General features: G+C 46.3%; 6 protein-coding genes across 7 annotated transcripts; 3 read left to right on the plus strand and 3 right to left on the minus strand.

Annotated features, from left to right (window-relative positions):
- Window positions 1–3,917: 3,917 nt before the first annotated feature.
- GL218_02371 (Endochitinase 2) lies at window positions 3,918–6,741 on the plus strand (the record flags this gene model as incomplete). The annotated part of the gene is made up of 3 exons (XM_033578883.1): window positions 3,918–4,010; window positions 4,070–4,520; window positions 4,616–6,741. 3 exons carry the CDS (start codon window positions 3,918–3,920, stop codon window positions 6,739–6,741), a joined length of 2,670 nt encoding a protein of 889 aa, XP_033439064.1.
- A 718-nt stretch (window positions 6,742–7,459) lies between these two features.
- On the minus strand, window positions 7,460–8,243 carry GL218_02372 (uncharacterized protein; the record flags this gene model as incomplete). The annotated part of the gene is made up of 3 exons (XM_033578884.1): window positions 7,460–7,487; window positions 7,545–7,921; window positions 8,124–8,243. The coding sequence occupies 3 exons, from the start codon at window positions 8,241–8,243 to the stop codon at window positions 7,460–7,462; spliced, it is 525 nt and encodes a 174-aa protein (XP_033439065.1).
- Window positions 8,244–9,217: 974 nt separating this feature from the next.
- GL218_02373 (putative secretory protein) lies at window positions 9,218–10,690 on the plus strand (the record flags this gene model as incomplete). The annotated part of the gene is made up of 1 exon (XM_033578885.1): window positions 9,218–10,690. One exon carries the CDS (start codon window positions 9,218–9,220, stop codon window positions 10,688–10,690), a length of 1,473 nt encoding a protein of 490 aa, XP_033439066.1.
- Window positions 10,691–10,941: 251 nt separating this feature from the next.
- GL218_02374 (putative beta-galactosidase A) lies at window positions 10,942–13,868 on the minus strand (the record flags this gene model as incomplete). The annotated part of the gene is made up of 8 exons (XM_033578886.1): window positions 10,942–12,236; window positions 12,287–12,887; window positions 12,942–13,010; window positions 13,059–13,193; window positions 13,250–13,345; window positions 13,392–13,424; window positions 13,476–13,722; window positions 13,861–13,868. The coding sequence occupies 8 exons, from the start codon at window positions 13,866–13,868 to the stop codon at window positions 10,942–10,944; spliced, it is 2,484 nt and encodes an 827-aa protein (XP_033439067.1).
- A 2,250-nt stretch (window positions 13,869–16,118) lies between these two features.
- Window positions 16,119–18,695, plus strand: GL218_02375 (uncharacterized protein; the record flags this gene model as incomplete). Of its 2 annotated transcripts, none has more annotated exons than XM_033578887.1 (2): window positions 16,119–17,745; window positions 17,797–18,695. In XM_033578887.1, the coding sequence occupies 2 exons, from the start codon at window positions 16,119–16,121 to the stop codon at window positions 18,693–18,695; spliced, it is 2,526 nt and encodes an 841-aa protein (XP_033439068.1). The 2 variants fall into 2 exon arrangements, with proteins under 2 accessions (XP_033439068.1, XP_033439069.1); XM_033578888.1 differs by having other exon boundaries at window positions 16,488–17,745.
- A 716-nt stretch (window positions 18,696–19,411) lies between these two features.
- On the minus strand, window positions 19,412–20,773 carry GL218_02376 (uncharacterized protein; the record flags this gene model as incomplete). The annotated part of the gene is made up of 1 exon (XM_033578889.1): window positions 19,412–20,773. One exon carries the CDS (start codon window positions 20,771–20,773, stop codon window positions 19,412–19,414), a length of 1,362 nt encoding a protein of 453 aa, XP_033439070.1.
- Between the last annotated feature and the right edge of the window lie 2,645 nt (window positions 20,774–23,418).

Raw genomic sequence — 23,418 nt, forward strand, 5'->3', positions numbered from 1 at the left:
TCACAGCAAGACAATAGATATGAATATGGCACACCTAGGACCACTGAAGAACAGCATGCATTCAGGGGATTTACCCATTAGCCCAACACTCATCACTAATAGTAATTCTCATGAGGATCATGGGGCGATTGGGATACCAACTAATAATGACCTCCTCATGGGGTACTCGCGGGAAAATGACCAGGTTTCCGAAGGCTATCGTGCACCTACACTTCCAAACCCCGATTTAATGAACGATTTAAGTACGCCCCAAACACCAGCGTCATCAGCGAGAAATACCTCGGAAATTACTAGTCCACTTACGATACCTTCACAAGGTGAGTCTGAGCTTTCTGATTTTTCAATGAATGAGAGCAGTGAAGACAGCCATTGCGAGGAAGAGAGCTCCTTTGTTCAGCGGGCTGAGCGAAGGAGAGTCCTACTTCGTTATTTGATGGATATGGTATACTCTACATATACCCGTCTTGTTACTTCAGGTGCAATGGAAGATGGAGAAACCGGACCATCTAATGCTCCTAGAGGAGACTCGAGCTCTGCCAGCCCATCTAACAATCAACAAAATAAGGGTCATAATACTAAGGGGAAACGCCCTCTACCAAAAGGTGACGGCAATAACGGGGGCGAGGAAGGTGATGATCAGCAACAACCAAAACGAAGAAAATCAACTACTCATAATGATGGAATCAATTCAGCAGAGAGATTTGCATGTCCATATTATCAACGGAACCGGTATCGGCGCCTACCAAGAAATTACTTGCTCAAAGGAGCTTGTTACGGCCCTGGATTTCATTCGGTACATCGTGTGAAGTGAGTCTATCCTACACTAAAAGTGATACGATTTGTGATGAATTTTCAGGCCCTGATTAAGGAGTAGGGAGCACCTTTACAGGGCACACAGACTGCCACCATGTTGCTCTCGATGCAATGTAACATTTGATTCAGATATTTCTTTGGAGAAGCATACAAGACAAGATCGCCCCTGCGAGCTTACACCAAAACAACTTAGGGAGGGTATTGATCCTACTACGGAAAAATTGCTTCGAATCCGGAACAAGGAATTTAATAGCAAAACGGAAGAAGATAAATGGCGACATGTATACACTGTACTTTTCCCCGCTGATGACCCTGTAGATCTACCCTCGCCCTGTGAGTCTGTTTCGTTCCTCCATAGTCATCTAGCATATCTAATCAAGACAGACTACGGGAATTATCTCGAGCCCAGTTCCGTCGAGAGTTCTCCTGAACTTAAACCAACAGCGAAGAGCTATGATGAATTTCTACAGAGGGAACTCTTCCGAAGAATCTATCGAGTTCTGGAGAATAAAATCGATGAAGCATTAGACTCGGCAGAGAGGAATGTCGCCGACGCGCTGAAAAGCCAACTGGAAGGAATCATTCGTGACGTCCAGACCGAGCTGTATGAGGAATTTCAGTCTTCTATTAAGCAGAAACAGGTCATTGACGGAACTAATGAGATTTCCGCGCATGTGCCAATTTCTGGAATAGACCCGATGTCGTTGTTAGAGGATGTGTTTCCCTTGGGCCCCTTTTCCCCACCTTGGTCAGCCCTCAGCCTGGAACATCAACAAGAAGCTTCAAGCTCATCGATCCCTCAGCTTGCATATAGATTGGAGGACATATCAAACATTAGGTTTGACCTTTTATCTAACCCCGTCGAGACCAGCCAGAACCACGACTTCGGCACGGTAACTTCAGTACCGTTTACAGTGAAGGCTACCTACGATTATATATCGAATCACGCGGAGGATCTCCCATTCAGACTTGGTCAGATAATAACAGTTACCGGCGAAGAAGAGATAGACTGGTATAATGGCGAATATGTCGATGACTTTGGTGTGAAGAAAGAGGGCATCTTTCCTCGGAACCTCGTGGAGAGGTACCCTCCTCCTGTGCCACCGCGCCCAATGAGGGGTCATAAGGGGAACACGGGGTCCGTTGCGACTACATTTCCCTCTTCATTCCCGCCCTATTATACAGCTTGAACTGTCTTGAAACCTAGAGACTATAATCATGAGCTATGAAACCATGCAAGACCGTTTAATTACTGGATTATCCTCGTTAGTAGTACAGAACCTGCCTCAGCATTCCTATTAACATATTCCGGAGAAATATAAAGAGTAGAGGGACCTTTTCCAAGTGGATAGCGAGAGGTAAACCTTTTAAGAATACCGGAGTTAAGTAAGTAAAACCGATCTTATAGATCAACATCAAAGAGTATGTCAACTCATATATTATACCCTAACAAGCTTATCATCGTCGATTATACGTGATCTTCAATATACAGTGTATACACAGCGTAAATACCGTGGTTACTACTCAGCGCAAATTGATATCCTTCTCTTTTCCAAACCTGTGCTTGGGAGTGTGTTTGACAACGATCTGATGCAACGTAGTTTTTCTTTTTTTTTTTTCGGCCAGCAGCTAAGTTCACTACACAAATTAGGTAGTTTATGCGCGTAATCAACCCTAAGCGCTGTGACTAGAATCGACAACGCCGAACCGAGGAGTAGATCCATGGTTATGACGATTTTTGGGTAATCTTACCGACATCAAATTCCGCGCATCGAGCTAGCCGTTCCGTCGGATTTTGATGAGTACTATCAAAAGCCGAAGCCAATCGCGATGAACATAATGCGGTGAACTAGGGTAGCGTCACCATGGTGGGATTAACGGTTTTTGAAAGTCCATCTTGGCCATTTCAAACAAAATATGGACGCACCGCGTCACCATCTACCTGGAGTGTTGCTCGTTATATAAGTATCGCCGGCACTAGGAGGAACTTATGAGGAGCTTGTTTTTCTTACCTGTGGAGTCGTGGACGTTACCAACTAGTTAAGCGCGAGAGCTCGACTAGGTCACCGAACTTCTTTAGCACCTGATCTACCTTATAGACAGACTTACCCCCCTTCAAAGTATATTAAACAGGATGAAAGGCGCTTCGGCAGGATTACGGCGTCGTAATTCAGGTATAAAATAAAAAAAGAGAATTGTGATTTATAATAGTTAGCAACCAAATATGAAGACTATATTACTCTACTTCAAAGCTTTTTTAGTCGACAGCCTTATTCTTCGGCTGTCGTCGTTGAGAATGATGATCTTTTCCTCTTCACAAAAAAATCTCCATTAAACAAACTCATTCTAAGCGAGCCTCAAATGGTCTGACGAAGACGCAAACCCCTGGTCTAGTCTGTCTAGATCTTAATCGATCTCCACGTAGGGCCGTTCTTTGGCCTATAAGCTGCCCGCTGCGCCGTGGAGATGGATTCAATATCCGGCCCTCGCAGCCGGCCAATCGCTATTCCCTGTCAACCCCATCAACCACATTTCGAGCTAAGTTCTAGGCTGAGCGCTATGCTTGTTCCTGAATTTGATAACCTTCCCGATTCTAGCAGCATTGTGTGCTTCTGGTATGTTGGGACTTATCGGGCGATGACTCTTCAGCCTACCATCATGGGTCGCTTCGGCGCGAAGTCCCATTCGGGACAACCAAATCTCACTCCATGAGATTCGGGAAATTATTAGGCAGGAGATGAATAGGCACCGACTAGAATGGACCTATCTCATGTCTTAAATTTTAGTCACACATTGTAGGACTTCACTATACTCTAGTGTACGGCTGTCACTATGCAGGATAGCCAACCCCTAACTCGGGCGGGAATGGTCCGGTTCAAACGGTTGCTCTTCATTCATAACCGCGCCGCCTTCTATCTCTCTTATTTTTTTTTCTTTCTTCCTCATCACCACTAGTCGAGTTGACAAGAAACGGCACATTAGCCAGCCGTAGCAGACATCTTGTTTGCGTCCTTTCGTTGAGTAGCTTGACGATCACATTCATTACGGCCTTGGCCACTTTACGATCTTTACGTATCATATAATCTCTTAATACGTCGTTCAAGATGCAGTTGAAAAATTCAGTTTTGGTTGCCGCCCTTTCGGCTTCCTCTGCTTTTGCTACTTATACCAAAGACTATAAGCTGAATGCTTATTGGGTATGATATTGTGTTATCAAATATGTTTCTCATATATATATACTTACTCCTATTTATAGGGACAATCAGGACCTGACACCGATAGCCTTGGCACACACTGCGAATCCGATAGCATCGACTATGTTACTCTTGGTTTCGTGAACAACTCTCCTGAAAATGGAAATGGCACTGGCTACCCGGGCACAAACTTCGCTGCTCACTGCGCAGCCGAGGTTTACGTCAACAACAACCGGAACTCTAAGCTTCTCAGCTCGTGCTCTTTCATCAAGGATGACATTAAGAAGTGCCAACAGCTTGGAAAGAAGGTTTTGCTTTCTATCGGAGGAGAATTCACTTCCTCGAGCAACTATACCCTCTCCACTGTCCAAGCTGGTATAGATTTCGCCGACTTTCTTTACAAGTCGTTCGGTCCTTTCAAGAGCGGCTATAAGGGGCCTCGACCTTTCGATATTAGCAGCACGGAACATATCACCGTTGATGGTTTCGATTTCGACATCGAGACTAAGTTCAGTAAGTTTTACCCCTTTATTTTCCCCCATAGTAATGAGGGTCGCGTCAAATCCGTAACCGAGTATATATCGATATATACTAACTACCATTATTAGGCAACCAGCAGCCATATGTCAACATGGTGAACCATCTTCGCGATCTCATCACCGCTGACAGCAAGAGCATTCTTCTCACTGCTGCTCCGCAATGCCCCCAATCTGCTGATTATTTCCAGATGAAGACCATCCTTCAGCAGGCCAAGTTCGATAAGATCTGGATCCAATTCTACAACAACCCCATCTGCGAAGCCTGGACTACTGGTTTCAACTACAATGACTGGGAGAGCTTCATCAGCGGCGGTGTTAACAGCGCTGCTGAGCTCTTCATCGGTCTTCCTGGTAGCGCTTCCGCTGTTGGCTTGCTCGGAAGCGGCTACATCACGGCTCAACAGGCTCAGAATCTGATCTGCACGTACAAGAAGAAGGAGCATTTTGGCGGTGCCATGTTGTGGGATGCCTACTATGCCTCTCAGAACAAAAACCTTGCTGGAAAGAACTACTACAACTTGGTTGCTGAGGCCTTGAAGTGCGGTGGCTGTGATGGAGATGTCTGCAAGCCTGTTATAATCAGTAGCTCGGCTACGGCTTCGTCCACGACAAGCTCCTCCACCAGCTCCTCCACCAGCTCTTCCACCTTGTCGACCGTTAGCACCACCAGCTCGTCTACTTCCTCGACTGTCAGCACTACGTCTACCTCAAGCTCTGCCTCTAGCACTAGCAGTAGCATCTCTACTTCCAGCTCTGTTGCCACATTGAGCAGTGCTTCCAGCTCAAGCTACGTTGCTACATCGAGTAGCGCCTCTAGCTCAGGATATATTGCGACATCGGCCAGTGCTTCCAGCTCAAGCTATCTTGCTACGTCTACCAGCTCCTCAGTTTCCAGCTCCAGCTCTACTGGCTCTACTAGCTCCTCAGCTTCTAGCGCGGTAACTAGCAGCAGCGTGACTTCAGCATCGTCCTCTTACGACCTCACCTCCAGCAGCTCAGCATCTGCTAGCGAGACCTATGCCGACAGCACATCGTCTTCTAGCATCGCGACTATCACAGAGTCCTCGACAAGCTCTTTAATTACAAGCACCAGTACTCTCTCAACAACCTCTACCATCTCTAGCTCTTCGTACAGCGCTTCGGCCACTTCTTCGGAAGATGACTGCCCTCCTGATGAGACTTCCAGCTCATTCGCTGAGTCGTCCACTTACAGCGTCTCGGCCAGCAGCAGCTACCCTACCGTATCGGTCACTTCAAGTATTTCGAACAATGTCTCGTTTAGCGGTTATCCCACCGCATCCCTGACTTTCAGTGCTTCGAATAGCGTCTCCGAGACCCAATCTGTGAGCGCAACTTTGTCGCCTTACCCTACCAGCAGCGCCTCCACCACGGAGTATACGACTAGCACCGTCTATTCTACTACCGTTTACACTGTGACGTCGTGCGCCCCTAGCGTCACCAACTGCCCGGCCAAGGGTTCCGTCGTTACCGAGACGATTGCCCTGTACACCACAGTCTGCCCCGTCACCGAGACACAGAAGCCGACGCAGACTCCCACTGCCGTGCCCTACACGAGCACCATCTACAGCACGCGCATCAGCACCATTACTAAGTGCCCTCCCAGCGTGACCAACTGCCCCGTCGGCTCCGTCACCACCGAGACCGTTGCTATTGAGACTACGATCGTCCCTACCACCGTTAAGACGGCGGCCGAGGCCAAGCCCACTACCTCTGGCGTGGTTTCGTACCCCGTCGGCGGCGACAACCAATACCACCAGGCCTCGCCATCCAACGACGTACAGACTGCCGCGGTGTCCAACTACCCCTCAGCGTCTACCAACGTGCAGACTGCTGCCGTATCTAGCTACCCCGCAGTAAACACTCCGGGCGCATCCTCTTCCCCTAGCGCTCAGTCCGTGTCTACCACACTGACTGTTGCTGTCTACCCCACGGGCAAGGGCGGCTACAACAATGGCAACACTAACGGCACCGTTTCGTCTTACAGCGCCGGCACAGGATACCCCGTCGCGCCCACGACTACCTCCGCTGGTAGTGGATATACCGCCATCGTGTGCAACGGCGCTGGTTGCTCGGCCTCGACCTCGTACCCTACAGCGTCGGTCGTTACCGGCGGCTCGGCTAAGGTTGCTTCTTTGAGCTTTGGTCTGTTGGCTGTTGTGGTTCTCGCTTTGTAAGAAGATAGTGGGGGGTTAGTTTGAGGGGTCAGATGAGTGTGTGTTGGTATGGTTATGTTAATGTGAAATGTACAACTACATACGACATGCATAGAGAATGATGAGTTGATTAAAAAAATTGTTTAAACTAAATATTCTAGCCCATGATATCGTTTGTGTTATAAGTGAAGAGATATGAGCCCTTGCTTCCTACCTTAGATATATATATTCTTGTATTAATGTGATGTACTTCTATACAAAGTCGACAAACCGCCGTCAAGTTTATATGCAAGTAAGCCTCAACATCGAGGAAAGGGCAGCAAAAAAAATTAGAGGGGCCACGCAAACTTTATTGTTAAACCTTTCCTATCGGAAAGCCCCCGAGAGTGGTATAAACTTGAATAGATGATTCCTTTGGCGGAAAAATACATGGTAAAACGAAGAAAAAAAAAAACTTAATAATTTTTTTAGTATAGCTGTGAAAATAGCAAAAGAAATGCATCAGCCGCGAATCGAACGCGGGGCCCATCGATGGCAACGATGGATTTTACCACTAAACCACTGATGCTTTTGTGGATGATGATTTTCCTTGTAAGTTTGTCTTATATTACTAGACTATTTTTGTGGTGCTCCTTCTTTTTGATTGGCTCTATGATCTATCTTCCCTACCGAAGACGGTTCAGTATTTTCTTGCAATATCACATTCAAATTTCGGAATTGACATAATTCTCAGTTGTGATTACAACATTTCGTGAAGCTTTCCGAGACTATGAATTTGATGGTAGCGTTAACATAGACAAGATCCTTCTACCATAGTTGCTCACAACTTAGCACTCCCACTATTTCTAGACCATTTAATACCTCTCTCCTTAATGAGAATATGGTCGGTAACACCCTTGATCTCGTTTTCACACCACACGTTATGCCCTGAAGCATTCGCAAGCGCGAATCCAAATTTGGATAGATACTCGGGATCCACGCACCCTACCGCAAGCTCAACGTCTTCAAGCGACTCATCCCGCCAGTATAGAAAGCTTCCGCAGTTTGTGCAAAACGCGCGCTGAAAACCCGGCGTCGCGTAGAATTTCTTCAACGTCTCCGTGGACGTTAGGAACGTAAAACCGCTGAGCGGGGCGGTATGTGCGATGAAGATCACAGCGCCCGTGTTCCGTCGGCATTGCGTACATTGACAACTTCCACTCTATATTGAGTCTTGTTAGTTAAGGCAACCCAATATTATTGCAAGTCGTTGAATGGATTACCACCTCCTCTCCGTTTGCTTCTAACAGCTAAGCGATGCGGTGTAAGAGATTTTATCAGGGTCTATGAATTTCGTAATTTTACGTCGTTGAATATGAAAACTACCTCAGATGCAAATAAGGCTTTGAAGACATATCACTTACTCCTTTTAAGAAATCGTGGTCCTTCGGGAAGTCGACACGGTATCTTAGGGAACCACAGAGGCAGCCACCCGTAATAGAGGTCGGCTTTGGGAAATTGTCAACTGATACAGATTTAGACATCTTGTTCAAACACTAACACCTCAAAACTGGTTCTATCGTAAGAGGATTTTCTTTGAAGGCGTATTTAATCATCACATTCTCCCTCTGGACTTAAGCCCTTAAAGAGGTCACACATATATAGAAAAATAGGTAGGTAGGTATATATGAACCCCCGCTTGTCAAACGCGCCCTATGCCATGTCCAATGACGTAGATACAGATAGTGGACACCTAAGTAAAGATATGAAGGAAAAGATTGGATTAACCATTTAATGACGGATTTATCTTGTCATCTCTTCGCCTTTAATTGGAGTTGCACTTATATCGTATGCAGACTCTAGAGTTTAGCTCTGTTTAATACAGAATGAACAATTATCATAGAGCGCGTCGTGTCTTATCTCTTATCAGTTAAAGTCGCGATTGTGAAATGCCTCCCTGACTTAACAACGACTTTTAGAAATTGTTGGTTAAGACTTAGAAAATAGCTTTCAATTTTTCAATTAGATATTCGTCAGCAGCCTTGGATTATAAAGAATTAAAGAATTGAAGATAGTTATCGGATAAATCCTTCATAACATTACTCTCTTTTACCCCTAATTCGGCGCTTTGTCAGCTAAGAAGCTAATGATTTAACTCCGCTAGCTTCTCACGGATTTAAAAATCATCAATAATTACAGATGGATATCATCGTAATATCACCAACATCGTTTTCCGGCGCTTTTACGTCAGCAGCTTTTCCATGTTAATTACCTCTTACCCACGGATTTCCGTGGAACGGCTGTTGGTCATTATGGTATTGGAAGTAGTGCTTGAATAGGCAATGTAATGTGCCGTATAGATAGGTAACTAATTTATCATGACCAATCAACAGTATATTCATCTTCATAGGTATATATATATATAACCATGGCCGTCACTCGCCTTAAGTTATGTAGAATACATTTGACACCAAAGATAACTAATAGGCTAGAACCAACTTGAAGAAAAGTGGTTGCGATGTATTCTTTACAAACCTTTCTGGCCGCCGTCTCATTGACGGTGTCAGTCGTTGAGGCTCAAGCATCGTTAAACGTTGAGCAGTCGACGGGTTTCAACTCTAGCTTTGCTCTGTCAAGCTCACAGATAGAGTCCGCAAATCTGTCGTCAACAGCAGCCACTAACATAAACATCGCTATTAACTTCGACCGCTCCCAACTCGCCAATGGAGGCCCTGCGGAGGACAGCTTCTACGAGCTCCCACCACTTTCCGGAACGCCAATACCCGGTACTCTTCTCAAGGTCCAAGAGTTCACGAATGCGTCGTCTTTTGTTATCCCCCCTAACACAGCACTCTCGCGTATTCTCTACACAACTTCAAACCTCAACGGAACCGTTATCCCAGCCTCAGCTTTTATCCTCTGGCCCTTCACGCCTAAGAAGTTCCAAACAGGAGATGGAAACGAGTCTACTAAAGCACCTGCTGTCCTCTGGACACACGGCACAGAGGGTTTCTTCGCCTCAGCCGGTCCTTCGACACATAGGGCGCTTTGGTATGGCAGCGAGGCACCCTTTACCCTGGCCCTTGCAGGTTATGCCGTGGTGGCGCCCGACTACGCTGGTCTTGGTATCCACAAGTCCTGGGATGGTAGCGAGATCCCCCACCAGTATCTGATATCACAGACATCCGGACACGATGCTCTCTACGCCTTGCAAGCCTCCTTAGAGGCTTTCTCTGACATTTTGGACGAACGTTTTGCGGTTATAGGCCACAGCCAGGGCGGTGGCGTCGCATGGGGTGTTGCCGAAGTGCTTGCGGCTAAGGGAGATAATGAATTCAAGGGGCTTGTAGATGGGTATCTCGGTACAATCGCCGTGAGCCCTACTACAGACGCGTTCGTCGGCGAAATTGGATTCATATTACCGTGGATTGGAATGATACTACCCAGCATCTTCCTCGACTTCGACCTTAGCACGTGGCTAACTCCGTTGGGCATCGCGCGAACGAAACTCTTACAGGAAGTCGAGGGCGGAATAGGCGTTTCCACACAGCTTTTCTTATCGGGTGATAATATCATCCAGGATGGCTACGACAAGACCTGGTACGTTGATGCGTACGGCAAATTGGCAAATGCGGGGCGGAAAGCCTTCAAAGGCCCGCTTCTTGTTATCCATGGCACGGAAGACTATTATATCCCTGAAAATGCTACGGCTGCAACTGTTCAGGCTACCTGCGAAGCCATCCCCGATGGAGATCTGGAATATTTAGTTGTTAATGGGACGTGGCACGTACCTACTCTTGATGCCACAAGACAGATCTGGCTTAAGTGGATTGAAGATCGGTTTGAGGGCCGAGCACTAGAGAAGACTGGTTGTGTCAAGTCCAGGTTGGAGAGTTTCCTGCCTCTGGACCGTTACCAGGCTACGGGAAATTCTTTCCCTCAATTTGCTGGTTTGCCGGAATTTAGCTACCAAGTGCCTCTAGGACTTTGAGAGGGAAATGTGAGAAGGCAAAGCGCCCCGGTACTAAATCGCCCTGAGATATCTACCCTGCGAGCTATATGCATTCCTAAGGCGTTTATAAATCATGGTATCATATTTGTCTCCATCTAGAAACTAGCATATATAGAAATAACTATAGATTAAGTTAATGCGATTGATTTTCACGTCCATAACTAGGTCCTATAAAGTTATATATATATATATATTTATGATTATGCGGTGGTATAACAAGACGTCGAAGATCAGTAAGCTCCCTGGCGTAACGACCACGCCGGACTCTCAACCAAGACTACAGGATCACGTCCCGTCAAAACCGGTTCGCCAGCCTCGAGTTTAAAATCGAGCATGGCCGTGTCGTCACTTTCTTCCATACGCCATATTGCCAGCCCAATCCAATTCTCGCCTTTATAGTCCAGGATCCCCTCTGGAACTGGGAATCGCGTCTGAGGGCCGATGTGAGGTACGTACTTACCAAACTGCCACCCGTTCACATACAATTGGATCCGCACAGCCCCGCCAGCGACATTGCGGAAAGAGAAGGAGAGCGGAATGTCGTATGTAGTGGAAGGGAGATCGAGCGAGAGCGGCGCAGTGTAGAAGAATATACCTGGTTTCTCCAGCGCCGAGAATGGCGAGCCTGATGTAAATGCCTTATCGGGAGGCTGCGGAAAGTGGTAGCCCTGCCTTTCAGCATACAGGCCGCCCTCATTAAGGGGACCCCGTGTGCGATCGACGTAATCTTCACCGCCGAGATTGCCGGTGAGCTTCCACGATATAGGGGTGCTGTCTAATATTGAGCTAGCGAGGCGATAGTTGAGGATCCCACGAGGCGCTTTACCAGTGTCGATGCCTGGTATGTAATTGCCGTCTAGTCCCATATGGTCGATCACAAGCGTCAAGACGTACGATGCCCCCTGCGAAAGACTTGGAAGCTCATACGTTGCATCATAGTTCGAAGCACTGGAGCTTCCAACCCATGATCCTATAAAGGTACTGTTTAGCCAGACTGAGTGGCCGTAAGCGGTGCCACCCTGAGTTTTGATTTTAAAAGACTTCTCGGTGCCTTTAGCAGTGAAATGGCCCCTGAAGAGCAACACTCCGGTGTTGAAGCCATAATCGCTAGCGAAAAGGGAGGTCGGTGTCTGTAGGGTCTGGTATGAATTGTTTGTTGACTGGTGGTCTGCTGCCAGCCAAGTAGAGTCATCATAATCCGTCCGGATCTCAGGAAGCGAGTCGAGGTATTTCCAGGACAGCCCAGACAGAGCAGGAATCTCGAGCGCTGGAACCAAGTATTGAATGTCTGTTACTATTCTTCCATCTTCCACCTTAAAGTCAGTTGCCTTCCCATTGATATTAAGAACGGCCGTGTTTTGGGGTGCTCCGATAACTTCAACGATTGTCGATCTATTAAAATCTGCGAAGAGTGATAGCACGTCATTCTCAAAAGAGGCAGATCTGACGAGATATGGCCCATTAATAATCAATGATGATGACTTATTGATCTCAGGTATCCAATAATTATAAGCAGAATTTCGATCTACGTTTTTCTATTAGCTTTGGTTATGCGAGCAAAATAATGCCCCATACCTAAAATGTAAATGTGAAAATTATTAATTTTAACAATATTTCTTGCCTTTGGAGTGGACCAGGCTAAAGTTATGAGGCCTTCTGTCTTATTCACTTTCACGGAGTTATCCGATATAACTGAAGAAGTGTCCTTAATTTGCACCGCAAGCTCGTCCATTTCATTCGGTCCACTATAAACAAGGAGAACAATCTTGTTTTCGAACTTCTGATGTGTTAGAATCTCTGCCGTGGAATATAGGAGTTTGATTCCTCGAACATCATAGTCGGTAACTATGATTTTTGAATCCCTGCCATGGAGAGTGAGATCATCAAATAGTGTGGGAATCGAGATATCTCCTTTTAACGTTGGAAGCTTCATCGTGTAATTATCCGAAGCGGTTCTAGAATAGTCACTATGGCGGACGACGAAGAATGACCCGCTACCAGTTGTACTATTTCCAGCAAGTCGAGTTACCGTGATGGCAGCATTGTTAGCATATGTCCACACCACGGCAGCCCCGGGTTCTGCAGTCAGATAATCTGGTGATACCTTCAACCACTCGGCCTGTAGCTTTAGTTCCGAATATTTCTCTCTCGTAAGAGATCGGTCTTCTGATATAGCCTGAGGTAGATCTGGGTTAATATACGTTTCCTAGATAGAAAGGCTCCTACCTACCGCTCCATAATCGTAAGATGTGTAGCCTCCTGGATGTCCAATATTACCCCAATTTGTCCCTCCGAAAATCTAGCTGCAATTCAGTAGAGATGCAAGAATAACCCAATCGTGACTAACCATGTATATGTTGTGGATAGTTGCACCTGCGGCAAAATTGTTCTTGAAGAAGACGCGTTCAAATTCATGATTGATAAATGCTGCACAGTTGTTGAACCCCGGACCTCCCCAAGGATCGTAGGCGCCACCTTGGAACTGGCGATAGGTTTAGTAAAGGCATCTTAAATAGTATGAAAAATTTAGTTACCAACCTCCACGAGAGAGAAAGGAGTGGATGGACTCTGCAGTTCGTGGGTCTGGTGGTAGATTCCCGATAATGCTAGTGGCGGCCAGGTAGAAGGATTTTGCTAGATCTATCAGTATCGCTGGTACTATGAACGCGAGGTTACTAACGCAGTCAAACATAACCGGATACGCGTCGTGTCCCTAATTCTTGTCAGGATATTCAGTCCAGTAATCTCATCCAGTGTAGCTCACGTAAATATCTACTGCACCCAATCCTGTACCCGGAGCGTTAGTTCCCAAAGGGGCTGCGTCGTTGCTGATGAGAGGTACGACAATTCCCGCATTCTGTGCCTGGTCCTCTACGTATTGCATGTATTTGCCACTGGGGAACGGGATAGAGACGCCGACCGTATACTCATTCTCAGGTTGATATAGGATCACGGGTCCGTCATTAGTAATCTGGGCTTTCGCAATAATGGCACCAATTTGAGCGGCATAACTATCCGGGTTAGTTAGGAACTTATTTCTATGGCGATCTTGAGGCTGACTTGTCTGTAGCCGTCAAGTAGTCGTCATCCGACGTCCTTAGGTGCCCCTTGACACGTTGGAGCCATCCGGGGAACCCACCAAAGCTTACTTCGGCATTTATATAAGGTCCAGGTCGCTTGTTCTGTTTAGCAAGATCTACTAGGGAGTTGGAGAAGTACTCACTGCGATAAGATATATACCAGCCTTAGTTGCGGCTTCGAAGAATTGTTCGTAAGAAAATACACCTTCAGCTGAGAAATTGCCTGGTTTCCCCTCCAACAAAGCCCAATTGGTATAGAAAGAGACGCAATTGAATCCTAACGCCTTTATTTTTTGAAAAATGTCAAACCATAAGGACGGAACGGGTAGCCTCCATGGATGAAATTCGCCGCTCATAACCATAACTCTTTCTCCCTTCACGTATAATGAGTGGCCATCCCAAGTAACAATGTTTTGTGCCGACGTCTTGCTATTTTCAAGGACTTTCATAGGTATTCCTCCAGTATCCCAAGCATAGCTTCGAACAGCCCAGAGTAATAATGTCAAAATCCCAAGGAGCCGCATGATATATCCGTTATTTTGACTCCAGAATACGTGTCCGGGAGAGTTTTGCCAGGAGTCGGATAAGGCGGGGCCCATGCGTTGTAGGGGAACATTATGTAGAGTCGGAGGATCCCGTTGATGCATGGGCTTCTTTACATTCTCTTAACAATCACGTGCTAGGATTAACAACCTTTTGGCATAAATAATTAAGACTACATAAATAAGACTCTCGGATCTTTGAGATTTGGGCTGGGCTTATGTTTTCATTATATTTTAACCCTGGGTTTAATGATAAAGTTATCGTTCAGAGATCCTACCAAGCCCCCTGTCCCTCCCTAAAACACTTAATTTTGCATGTAGCTTCATATGCTGTAAGAGTAGTAAACTTATTTGTAATATCTATATGCCTATACATAGCTTAGGTATCTTTCTAAGTCTAGTAAATTGGTTTATTGTCACATTCGAGGTATTTTGTGATGCGAAGGACAACACATACCCCCCTATACGGAACAACAGCCGTACGAGACGCCAGTGTGCTACAAGGACTTTAATACCCTCTCCAAGACCCCCAATAGGTATTGATAATATGATTTTTATGTTGTAGGGCTTTGGGCAAAGTCATTTTCTGATTTTTGGGTTATTACGGGCAGCGAGCACAGATTGTATTAGTGGCTTTGGTTAGCTCTTCCAGCTTAGTATGGTACATTATCTAGAATGCATAGAAGTGTGAGTCGGTGTGATTAGTTAATGTGGTTACATGATATCAAAGTAACAAGTAGCAGTCGTTTTAGAAGAGTATCTCCTACAGAAACACGTAGCCAGATAAATCCATAGATACAGGGGAGTGTCAACCTAACATACAATAGGCAAAGCAGAAGGACTAGACATTTCCATTATAAACCATATATATGTTATAATTATGGGCCTCTGGTCTCTTATATGCTGTAAAAGAAAGCTTCCCTTGAATGAGATAAGAATGATACTACTCCCCTGATATTTATAGGTACGTAGATACCTATGCGTGTATAGTCGTCGTCGCCATCCTTAGCAGCTGCAGCTGTAGATGCAGGTGCCTACCTAGGTACCTAGGTACCTAGTCAGAACTTGCTAGAACATATTGAAGTTTCTAGCACGATGGCTGTTTTTTTCGTGAGCCTTTATTATGTGCACCCACAAATACCCAACATACCTCTTATCCACCTCGTTAAACCCATCAATACCTGCTATTAGTAGCATCCACGAAGATTCGTACATATTTTAAGCTAAAGGCTCATGATAAAGCTCCGCACCTTCCACTTCTCTTCTAGGTAATCTACAAAACTTGCCTTTGGGTAGGCACCTGTTACCATACCCCCAGAGAGGTGACGTGTTGCTTGAGTTACAGGCAGGAAATCGCGTCAACATATTCCAAAACTTATCCTGAGGCTACAATAACTTAATTTCTTTACTCTTTACTCTCCTTAGAGCACCACGCGCCGTAAGTTCCCCTGCCTTTCATTATTCTAATTATTTACCCTTCCCCCACCTCTCATTATACCATATCGTTTGACCTCGCCTTAGAACTGGTGCCTTACAAGGCGACGCCTTTCCTTCCTTTCATCACTAAATCACCCACGAGTCACTTCCCTGTACTACTTTGCATATCTATCGCAACATTCTCTTCTGCATAACCCAGGGTACTTTATCATCATTGTTTACCCCATCAACACTGCCTACCCCCTCTATTTTCACAGAGTTACCTAAGTACATCATACTAAGTCTGGGTCTCCACGTAGACTCACCACTTCTATATCTATACATCATCTAGCTACTCAGTCCATCACGATGTCTGCTCCGAAATTGACTGCTGGGCCTGCGGGAAGGCCTCTCACACAATCGGTCTCTACGTTCATTCCCGCCGATATCGATGCTAGTCATGAGGTTCTTGATGCCTCATTCGTCACACACACCATTCCAGACATTAGCCCCGATTCCGGAGTTATCGGTCTCTGCGCTGTGCCTCTCGAGCGTGCAGGTACTGATGACCTCGGTTGGCACATTGCCGACTTCTTAGCATTCAAAGCACTCCTCTGCGGCGAGACTCACTCGAAAGCTCAGGCATGGCTTTCCCAGTGTGATGTTGTCAGCATCGTAAAGGATAACCCTGAACATTACGCCCATGGTAAGGACCATCGCTCAGTTAATGTGGCTGCAATGCCCTCTTCTTACACCGACCGTCATGGAAATCGTCAGGAACGAGACGACGAGATTAAGGTTGAGCCATCGGCCGAAAAACTCGTACAGGATTTCCTTATGGCCCTTTCGGATAAGTCCAGGCTCGTTAAAGGGAAGGGTCTTCCCCTAGTCATTATCATTTGTGGCCTTACTACACCAGAGCAAGACGTCTTCTTTGGTAAGACTGATCCCAAGTTTCAGGTTACAAGTGAGCAAATGCGCGAGGCACTTGGAGAGCATGCTGATGTTGTCGTTATCACCCCTGCTCTATTCTCTGCAGGTTGGCTGGTCAATCCGACCTTTTGTCAACCACCGGCTAGAAAAATGCGGGCCGATCGCACAGAGTTCCTCGCAAGGCAATTTGGTGCAATATTTGCAAAGGATGTTGTTGAAAGCTTCCTAAGTTGGTCATGTCCCTTTATTGACTGGGATCAACTTGACAAGAAGAAGGATGGCAGGTTCCCCGGTCCGGCAAAGCCTTCACAGCAGCAGCAAGATGCGATTGTAGCTTTCAAAGTACATATCCACAACACCCTCGCAGGACGATTGTCCGCCGGGCATAGAGACCACTCCTTTAACTTTGAGGCAGATAACGATGACTGGCAGAAGTTGGTTGGTCCCCGTCAGCACAAGCCATTGAGCCACTTCAAACAGAAGTGGGAGAAGCTTGGAGTAGGTGCTATGGCTTCAGCGAAAGAGCAGCGACTTGAGTTTCTTGGAGGCGCTTTCGGTGGCAATAAGAAGTCCCAGGAAAAACATATAAAGCACCTTGTATATGACTCGTTCACTGCTTGGCCCGGATATTGGGCGTTACCTTTTGGTCGAAGCGCTAGAGCCGCTTTCTACATGTTTCTTGGAAACCATCATCCGGATTACAGAGACTGCCACGAAATTTTTAATATCATAGAGCACCGCTCTACTTCAGCCGTGGTTGCAGACATGACCTTGAAATACTTTGGTTTCTCAAAACCATATGGAGAACGATGCAGAGACTGGGATGAGCCAAAGTGGATAAAAGAGTCAACTGATTCCACACACCTGGCTGTTAATCGGCTATTTGGAGAAATCAGCAATTACATTCCTAGGGTTAATGTACCTCCTGGTGTCAATCCGAACCACCTCAGCGTCATTCAAAGACGGCTAGAGGTTCCTGCCTCTTATTTGTCAGTAGCCATATATAACCACTTCCTTACTCGTACAGGATCCTCTCAGACAGTAGTAAAGAGCATCTCTGGCTGTAAGCATACCGAGGCACTATATCTAGTGATTACTGCTAACATATGATTAGTTTTTGAAGAGATTAAAGGTCGCCAGACTGAGCTACTGCTTAAGGATCCCATGTTGCACGATAAATGTAGTATTTGGTTGGACTCAATTCACCTACCTATTCGCCGTCAAGACCCAATTATGCCTCCTGTGACTACGAAGTCCCCGATAGAGAGCCCACACGTCGCCCACCAGACCCCTCGAACTTTGAATAGCGAAGTAGTAGCCTTGAAGTCTCCGACCACAATTTTACAGACCGAAAAGGCTTCTGAAATTATCTCGCCGCCTCAATCCAAGGCCAGTACGAGACTAGCTGGTCTTTCTAATAATCTCCCTACTGAGATGAAGGAACTACTTCCCGCTATTGACCCACAAATAGCCATTCGGACACTTACCCAAGAGAAGGAGGATTTGATCAAAGAGCTTACGAAAGCTCCGCCCGGCAAACTCGTAGAAATTCGGGAAAAGATAGCAGAGAACTATAGTCTTTTAGCTTTCATGGAAGACATAGCTCGAAAAAAGGAGACGAAATCTAAGAATGGCGCGCATGAATCTGAGAAGCGCATCGAAGTTGTATCGCCATCCATCCACCAGGGTGCTTCTCGCGTTCATAGTCGCGAGGGCGCGCTCCAGCCATCTCACGTACAACAAGACCAGAGCCCTGAGCAACAGACGCCCCCTCATCTCCGAGGTTCTTCAGAGGATCCCGATACGAAACCACATGCTCGACGTCGTTTCGAGGAGTCAGCCGAAGAGAAACAAGCCGGCGACGTGTCCCAGCTTGGCTCGGGAAAAGGAGGTGCCTCCAGCTCACCAAATGGAACGAAACCACCATCACCCACTCAGCGCACAACGCAGAACGAAAACAAACCGATGAAGCAGTCTGACATATGGGTCCCGCCCCATCTCCGTGGCCTATAACATGCAAATATCTAAGGCAGTTAAGCCTAAAAGCTAACACAATATGTCAGGGGTGCAACAGATAGCAGTTAAAGAGAGGACTATAGTGCCTAATATGGCTTTCGGAGTCACAGCTTTGCAAATATGGGGAGCGATTTTGGAAGGTTAGAAGATCAATATTTCGAGGTGATGGAATTCCAACCTTTCCATGTTGGAATATGTCTAACTACCGAGGTACCTACCTGGGTAGTATTTACAAATCTAAGTGGGGACTTGTTTCCTGCTCAGATGGATGTTGTTGTTTGAGGTATAAGGAGATAATACTAGTACTCATCATGGTAGCATGATAGGCTAATGGATTTCGCCCGTGGGTGACAATGTGCTACTGGCTTATTTTCTTAACTACCTAGGTACGTAATGCGGAGAGCTTTTATTAAAATGCGGTTGTAATTGACGAAGGTTAATGAGATAGGTCTGCCCAAGTATTAGAGTAGGGGATCTCTCTAGCTCCTAATGTCTTTTCGATTGCCTTAATACAAATGATTTTCTGCTTTATTTTAAGCTAGTCATTACCCATAAAGATACGCTTTTATCCTATTAATGCCAATTTCAAAGTCACTCTTTTATCTCCTACCTAACCTAGAATATATCTCTTAAAGTGTCACAGTAGAAACGAGGGTAAGGTATGACAATACAAACTGGGCACCATAAAACTCTGTAAAAGGCTATTTACTAAGTCATGTACCATCTTTCTTCAAATTACTACCACTACTAGTATCTATCTGACTAGCTACATCGGTATCGCCGGTACTAGTCGGGGCTCTGGTGCCACGTTGGAAGACGAACAGCGCCTCGTCTTTGCCCGGGAAGCTTGGCAGCGCGATCTGAACAACCTTGACCCAACCCTCACCCGCACGCTCCCGTTCCATATACTCGTCCATGCTCAAGTCCCGGAATCCCGTGTATCCATTGTGATTCTGCGTACCGACCACGGCTAACGTGTCCCCGGAATACGCATCCATCATGAGCCGCGTAAACCCGCCCTCTTCGCCGCCGGCAATGGTGCCCCCGACGATGGGGTATACGAGGAGCAGGACCGCTTCGTTGGGGTTTATTTCAGTTTTGGATTTGCTATTTCCGGCCGAGGATTTGTTGTTTCGTCGTCGCTTGCGCAGCCACTCGGCGCCATCGGCGATCGTCGTGTCGGATACCCAGTTTACGCGCCACGCACTCTGGGCGCTATCTACGGGTATAGCGCGGACCCCGTATTGTCGCAGCATGAAGCTCCAATATCCCCCGCCGGACCCTAGGTCAAGCACCTCGCGCCCCGCGGCGAGCACGCGCAGGATCGAGAGCGCTTCGTGGCTGGGACAAGCGCATCCGAAGTGGTGCATTAGGACGGGCAATACATGGTGCGAGCGGTTGCCTGCTAGGGTCGAGGAGACGCTGGGGCCGGCCCATTCGAGGTTGCGGCAGCTCCAATTTAGGAACGTTAGGTAGGGGTTCGGCGGGACATTGTTGTTGTTGTTGGTACTGTTTTTGTTTTTGTTCTTGCTCTTGTTCTGCTTGGGGATGGTGAGTTGTGACGCGAGCGCGGGGTGTAGGTATCGCTTCGACTGTAGGTAGCTAGCTATTTCGGTGCGTAGGCTGCCCTTCTTGGCGTTGGAGAGGAAGGTCTTGAGGGCGGAGGGGGTTGAGGTGCTAGGGTCGAAGATGGAGAGGTAGGCGTCGATGTCGGGGCGTGGGGGTGGTGGGAGAGCTCTCAGTTTTTTCGAAGATGGGGTTTGCTCGGGTTTTGCATCGTCTTCGGTAGGTGTGGGTGCGGGTGCAGGCTCAAAGTACCAGGCGTGGAAGGCGTTCTGACGTCCAAGTGAAACGATATGTTGGACTTCGGCCAAGGTAACGCTAACGATAGCATGGTAGACGTAGGAATCACGGCGGGGATGCGGTAACGCAAAGGAGGCTATGACAGCGGACTGGAAATCATCACTAGCGAGGAATGCTTCGGCGCGTTCGTGTAGCGCCGTGTCAGCCACATATGTCGTCGGGTTCCATGACGGCACGCCTTCGCAATACGTGAAAGCCTTGCTCGGCGCCATTTACCTTGGAGTTACACTCCTCGGGTTTGATTAATCTATATTTGTGAATACGTGTTTGGTATTAACACCGACAAGGAGAGAGAAAGGTACCTAATGTATTAACGATCGATAGGTGAGAGCTATCGTGAAATGGCGTTGGGTATCAGGTAAAAGTATCAGGGATTCCCCGCACTCAGGGGCTTTTGCAGGGTAGCTCTTCTCCTATTATGGAGAAACGTCCGTCCTTTGCCCCCCCTTTTTTTTCAACTCTACGCCATATATAAATGGGACGGCGGGTCCGGCGTGCGGCAACGATGGTGATGACCATGCATGTAAAGCGATATCGAGGAGGCGAAGGGAGCTGTGTCACCAAGCTTCCTTGCTCTAAATAGTAACACTTGTGTTAATACCAACTAAGTGCGCGTCCGCTTCGGGAACATACAACTAAATGTCCTATCCTAGGTGCCTACCTCTTACAGCAAATCATCCCAAACTCGGAGCTTACAGATACGTGTAGTAGGATAATTATTCGTGTTATATCACAAGAATGTTTTCCTAACGCTTTGGTTCGACCGTTAGGTCCTGTTTCATAATGGGCCGGTCCCTTGGCCTTGGGAGCTCGTGTTGGGAAAGTAACGCAACGGAAAAATAGGCAGCATGTAGGGAAATTCCTAGATCTAGCTTGTATTCTTCGAAGTTGAGTCGACCTATAATCCACTAAGCTCTTGCGTTATTTTAATATCCCTCGCGATGTTTCGTAAGGATACTCTCAGAATTTCTAATGAGATAGAACCTGATGGTAGTAATTCCAGGATACCTTACATAAATAGGTACGTAAGTATTTCATCTAAGCATTAATTTACTAAAATATCCCCTATAAATTAGATGTCTATAGTTTCTGTTACCTGTTCTAGCACCCCCCGATTTCTCAAGAATTTAGGTATAAAATGTTAAAAGAAAGTTTCTACTATGACGGAGATCACCCCCTCTATTTCCGAGCTACTATGTAATTAATCTTGATGGCAGAGCACGGGATTTAGTAAACTACGGCTGTATGGTGCCGAGAGCTAAACATTCATTGGACAATTGCTGGATTCCTGAAGGGGAACATGTTTAGGATGTTGTCATCTCGGAGAAATATATGCAGTTGGCCATCACAACCAATTACTTCCTTTGGGTTCCTGTATTTACCTGTTCTGTCGACTGTTTGTTTCAGTTTGTAGCAAACTGCAAATCTCGGCTCGTGATGTCACTTTTGTTCAATCGCTCCGTTTCTGTCTTCTTACGGACGCAACAAGACACAAACCCCAAATCACAAGCCCAGTGACCAATCACTACCTTTAGAACCGAAAGCCACCGCCCGAGAATGATATTAGTATTCTCTAAAAGGCATATATTCATCACAAATTCATCATATCCATACTTTAATCCAGTATGACGGTTATGAAGTTGAACTACATAAAGATCCGATTGGAAAGCCGGAGTGCTGTTTTAGGAGCAAGTGGGGGGTGGTTAAGTCGTCTATCCGAACCCCTGACCCTTGACTAATGGGGACGAGTCGGGGGATGATATGATGCTATGAGGTAGGTATTTACGGAGACCACGCAGACCATCCAATTATTTATTATATGCATACGTGACAACTCTATAAATACCTAAATTAGGTATATATTATGATTATTTGAATATATACGTTTATAACCTATTGCCTCATGCTTTCTTTGCTTCTGAACGAAATCCTCGGTGGTAAATACCAATGTAGATCTATTGTGTCAATATTATTTACGATCTCTTGTTTATTTCTTATTGTACGTACTCACCCGCAGATTGACCTTTACAGGCGAGCTGCCGTGTATCGGTATTGCAGTCCTCATTACGCGGATACCTTTGTCATCCAGACTACCTATTCACCACTTTTGGTGCTCATGCGGGCATCCGAGCCTGATGCTACCAATCTCTTTAGTAGGCCATATTAGAATAATTGTATTCCATCTGCCATTCACATTGTGATACTACTGCTGTGGCTACGCAAAATATAGCAAGCCCTGTCGGCGCCAATGGAAAACCGAGGGTGTTCCCCCATTTTCTTTCAATAATATTAGTCGAGCCAGTCCGATAACTTCAGGACCAGATGCATACACGCATGGCTGCTTGAATGTCTCAGATCACTATCCATCACCTGACTAATGACATATAACGACAAGTCTCATTAATTATTTGGATATCTATTTACTTCTTCGTTAACCATGGCTGACTTTGGCCGTGGTTCAACTGTCCTTGTCTCTCCAAAGCTTCAATATCAAGTCAACGCCCATATTCATCCTGGCATATCACATTACACACCGAAAGATTTCTCTCCAGTTCAAGTTCAGGGGGACGAAAAAAATAGTACACCAACTATCCTACCTCGTCCCCAAATAAACATTGTGGGAGGAACTCCTCCTAGTAGCGCGAATAGCGTAATCCCCGAGGATCGATCTGGTGAACATCCCTGTCCACTTTCGACCTACCCTACCAACTTTAATGGATTTCCAATAAAACTGAACTACAGCTTACAGCTAGTTCCTCCAGGGCCTCATGATGCTGAAAAATGTTCAATGCTCCGCCCAACGAATGATAGTCTTAGTGCAGATGTCTATCTCGTACAAACACCACAACCACCGCCT

Source organism: Daldinia childiae, assembly GCF_008694065.1.
Source record: "Daldinia childiae strain JS-1345 chromosome Unknown Scaffold2, whole genome shotgun sequence".
Lineage (NCBI taxonomy): Eukaryota > Fungi > Ascomycota > Sordariomycetes > Xylariales > Hypoxylaceae > Daldinia > Daldinia childiae.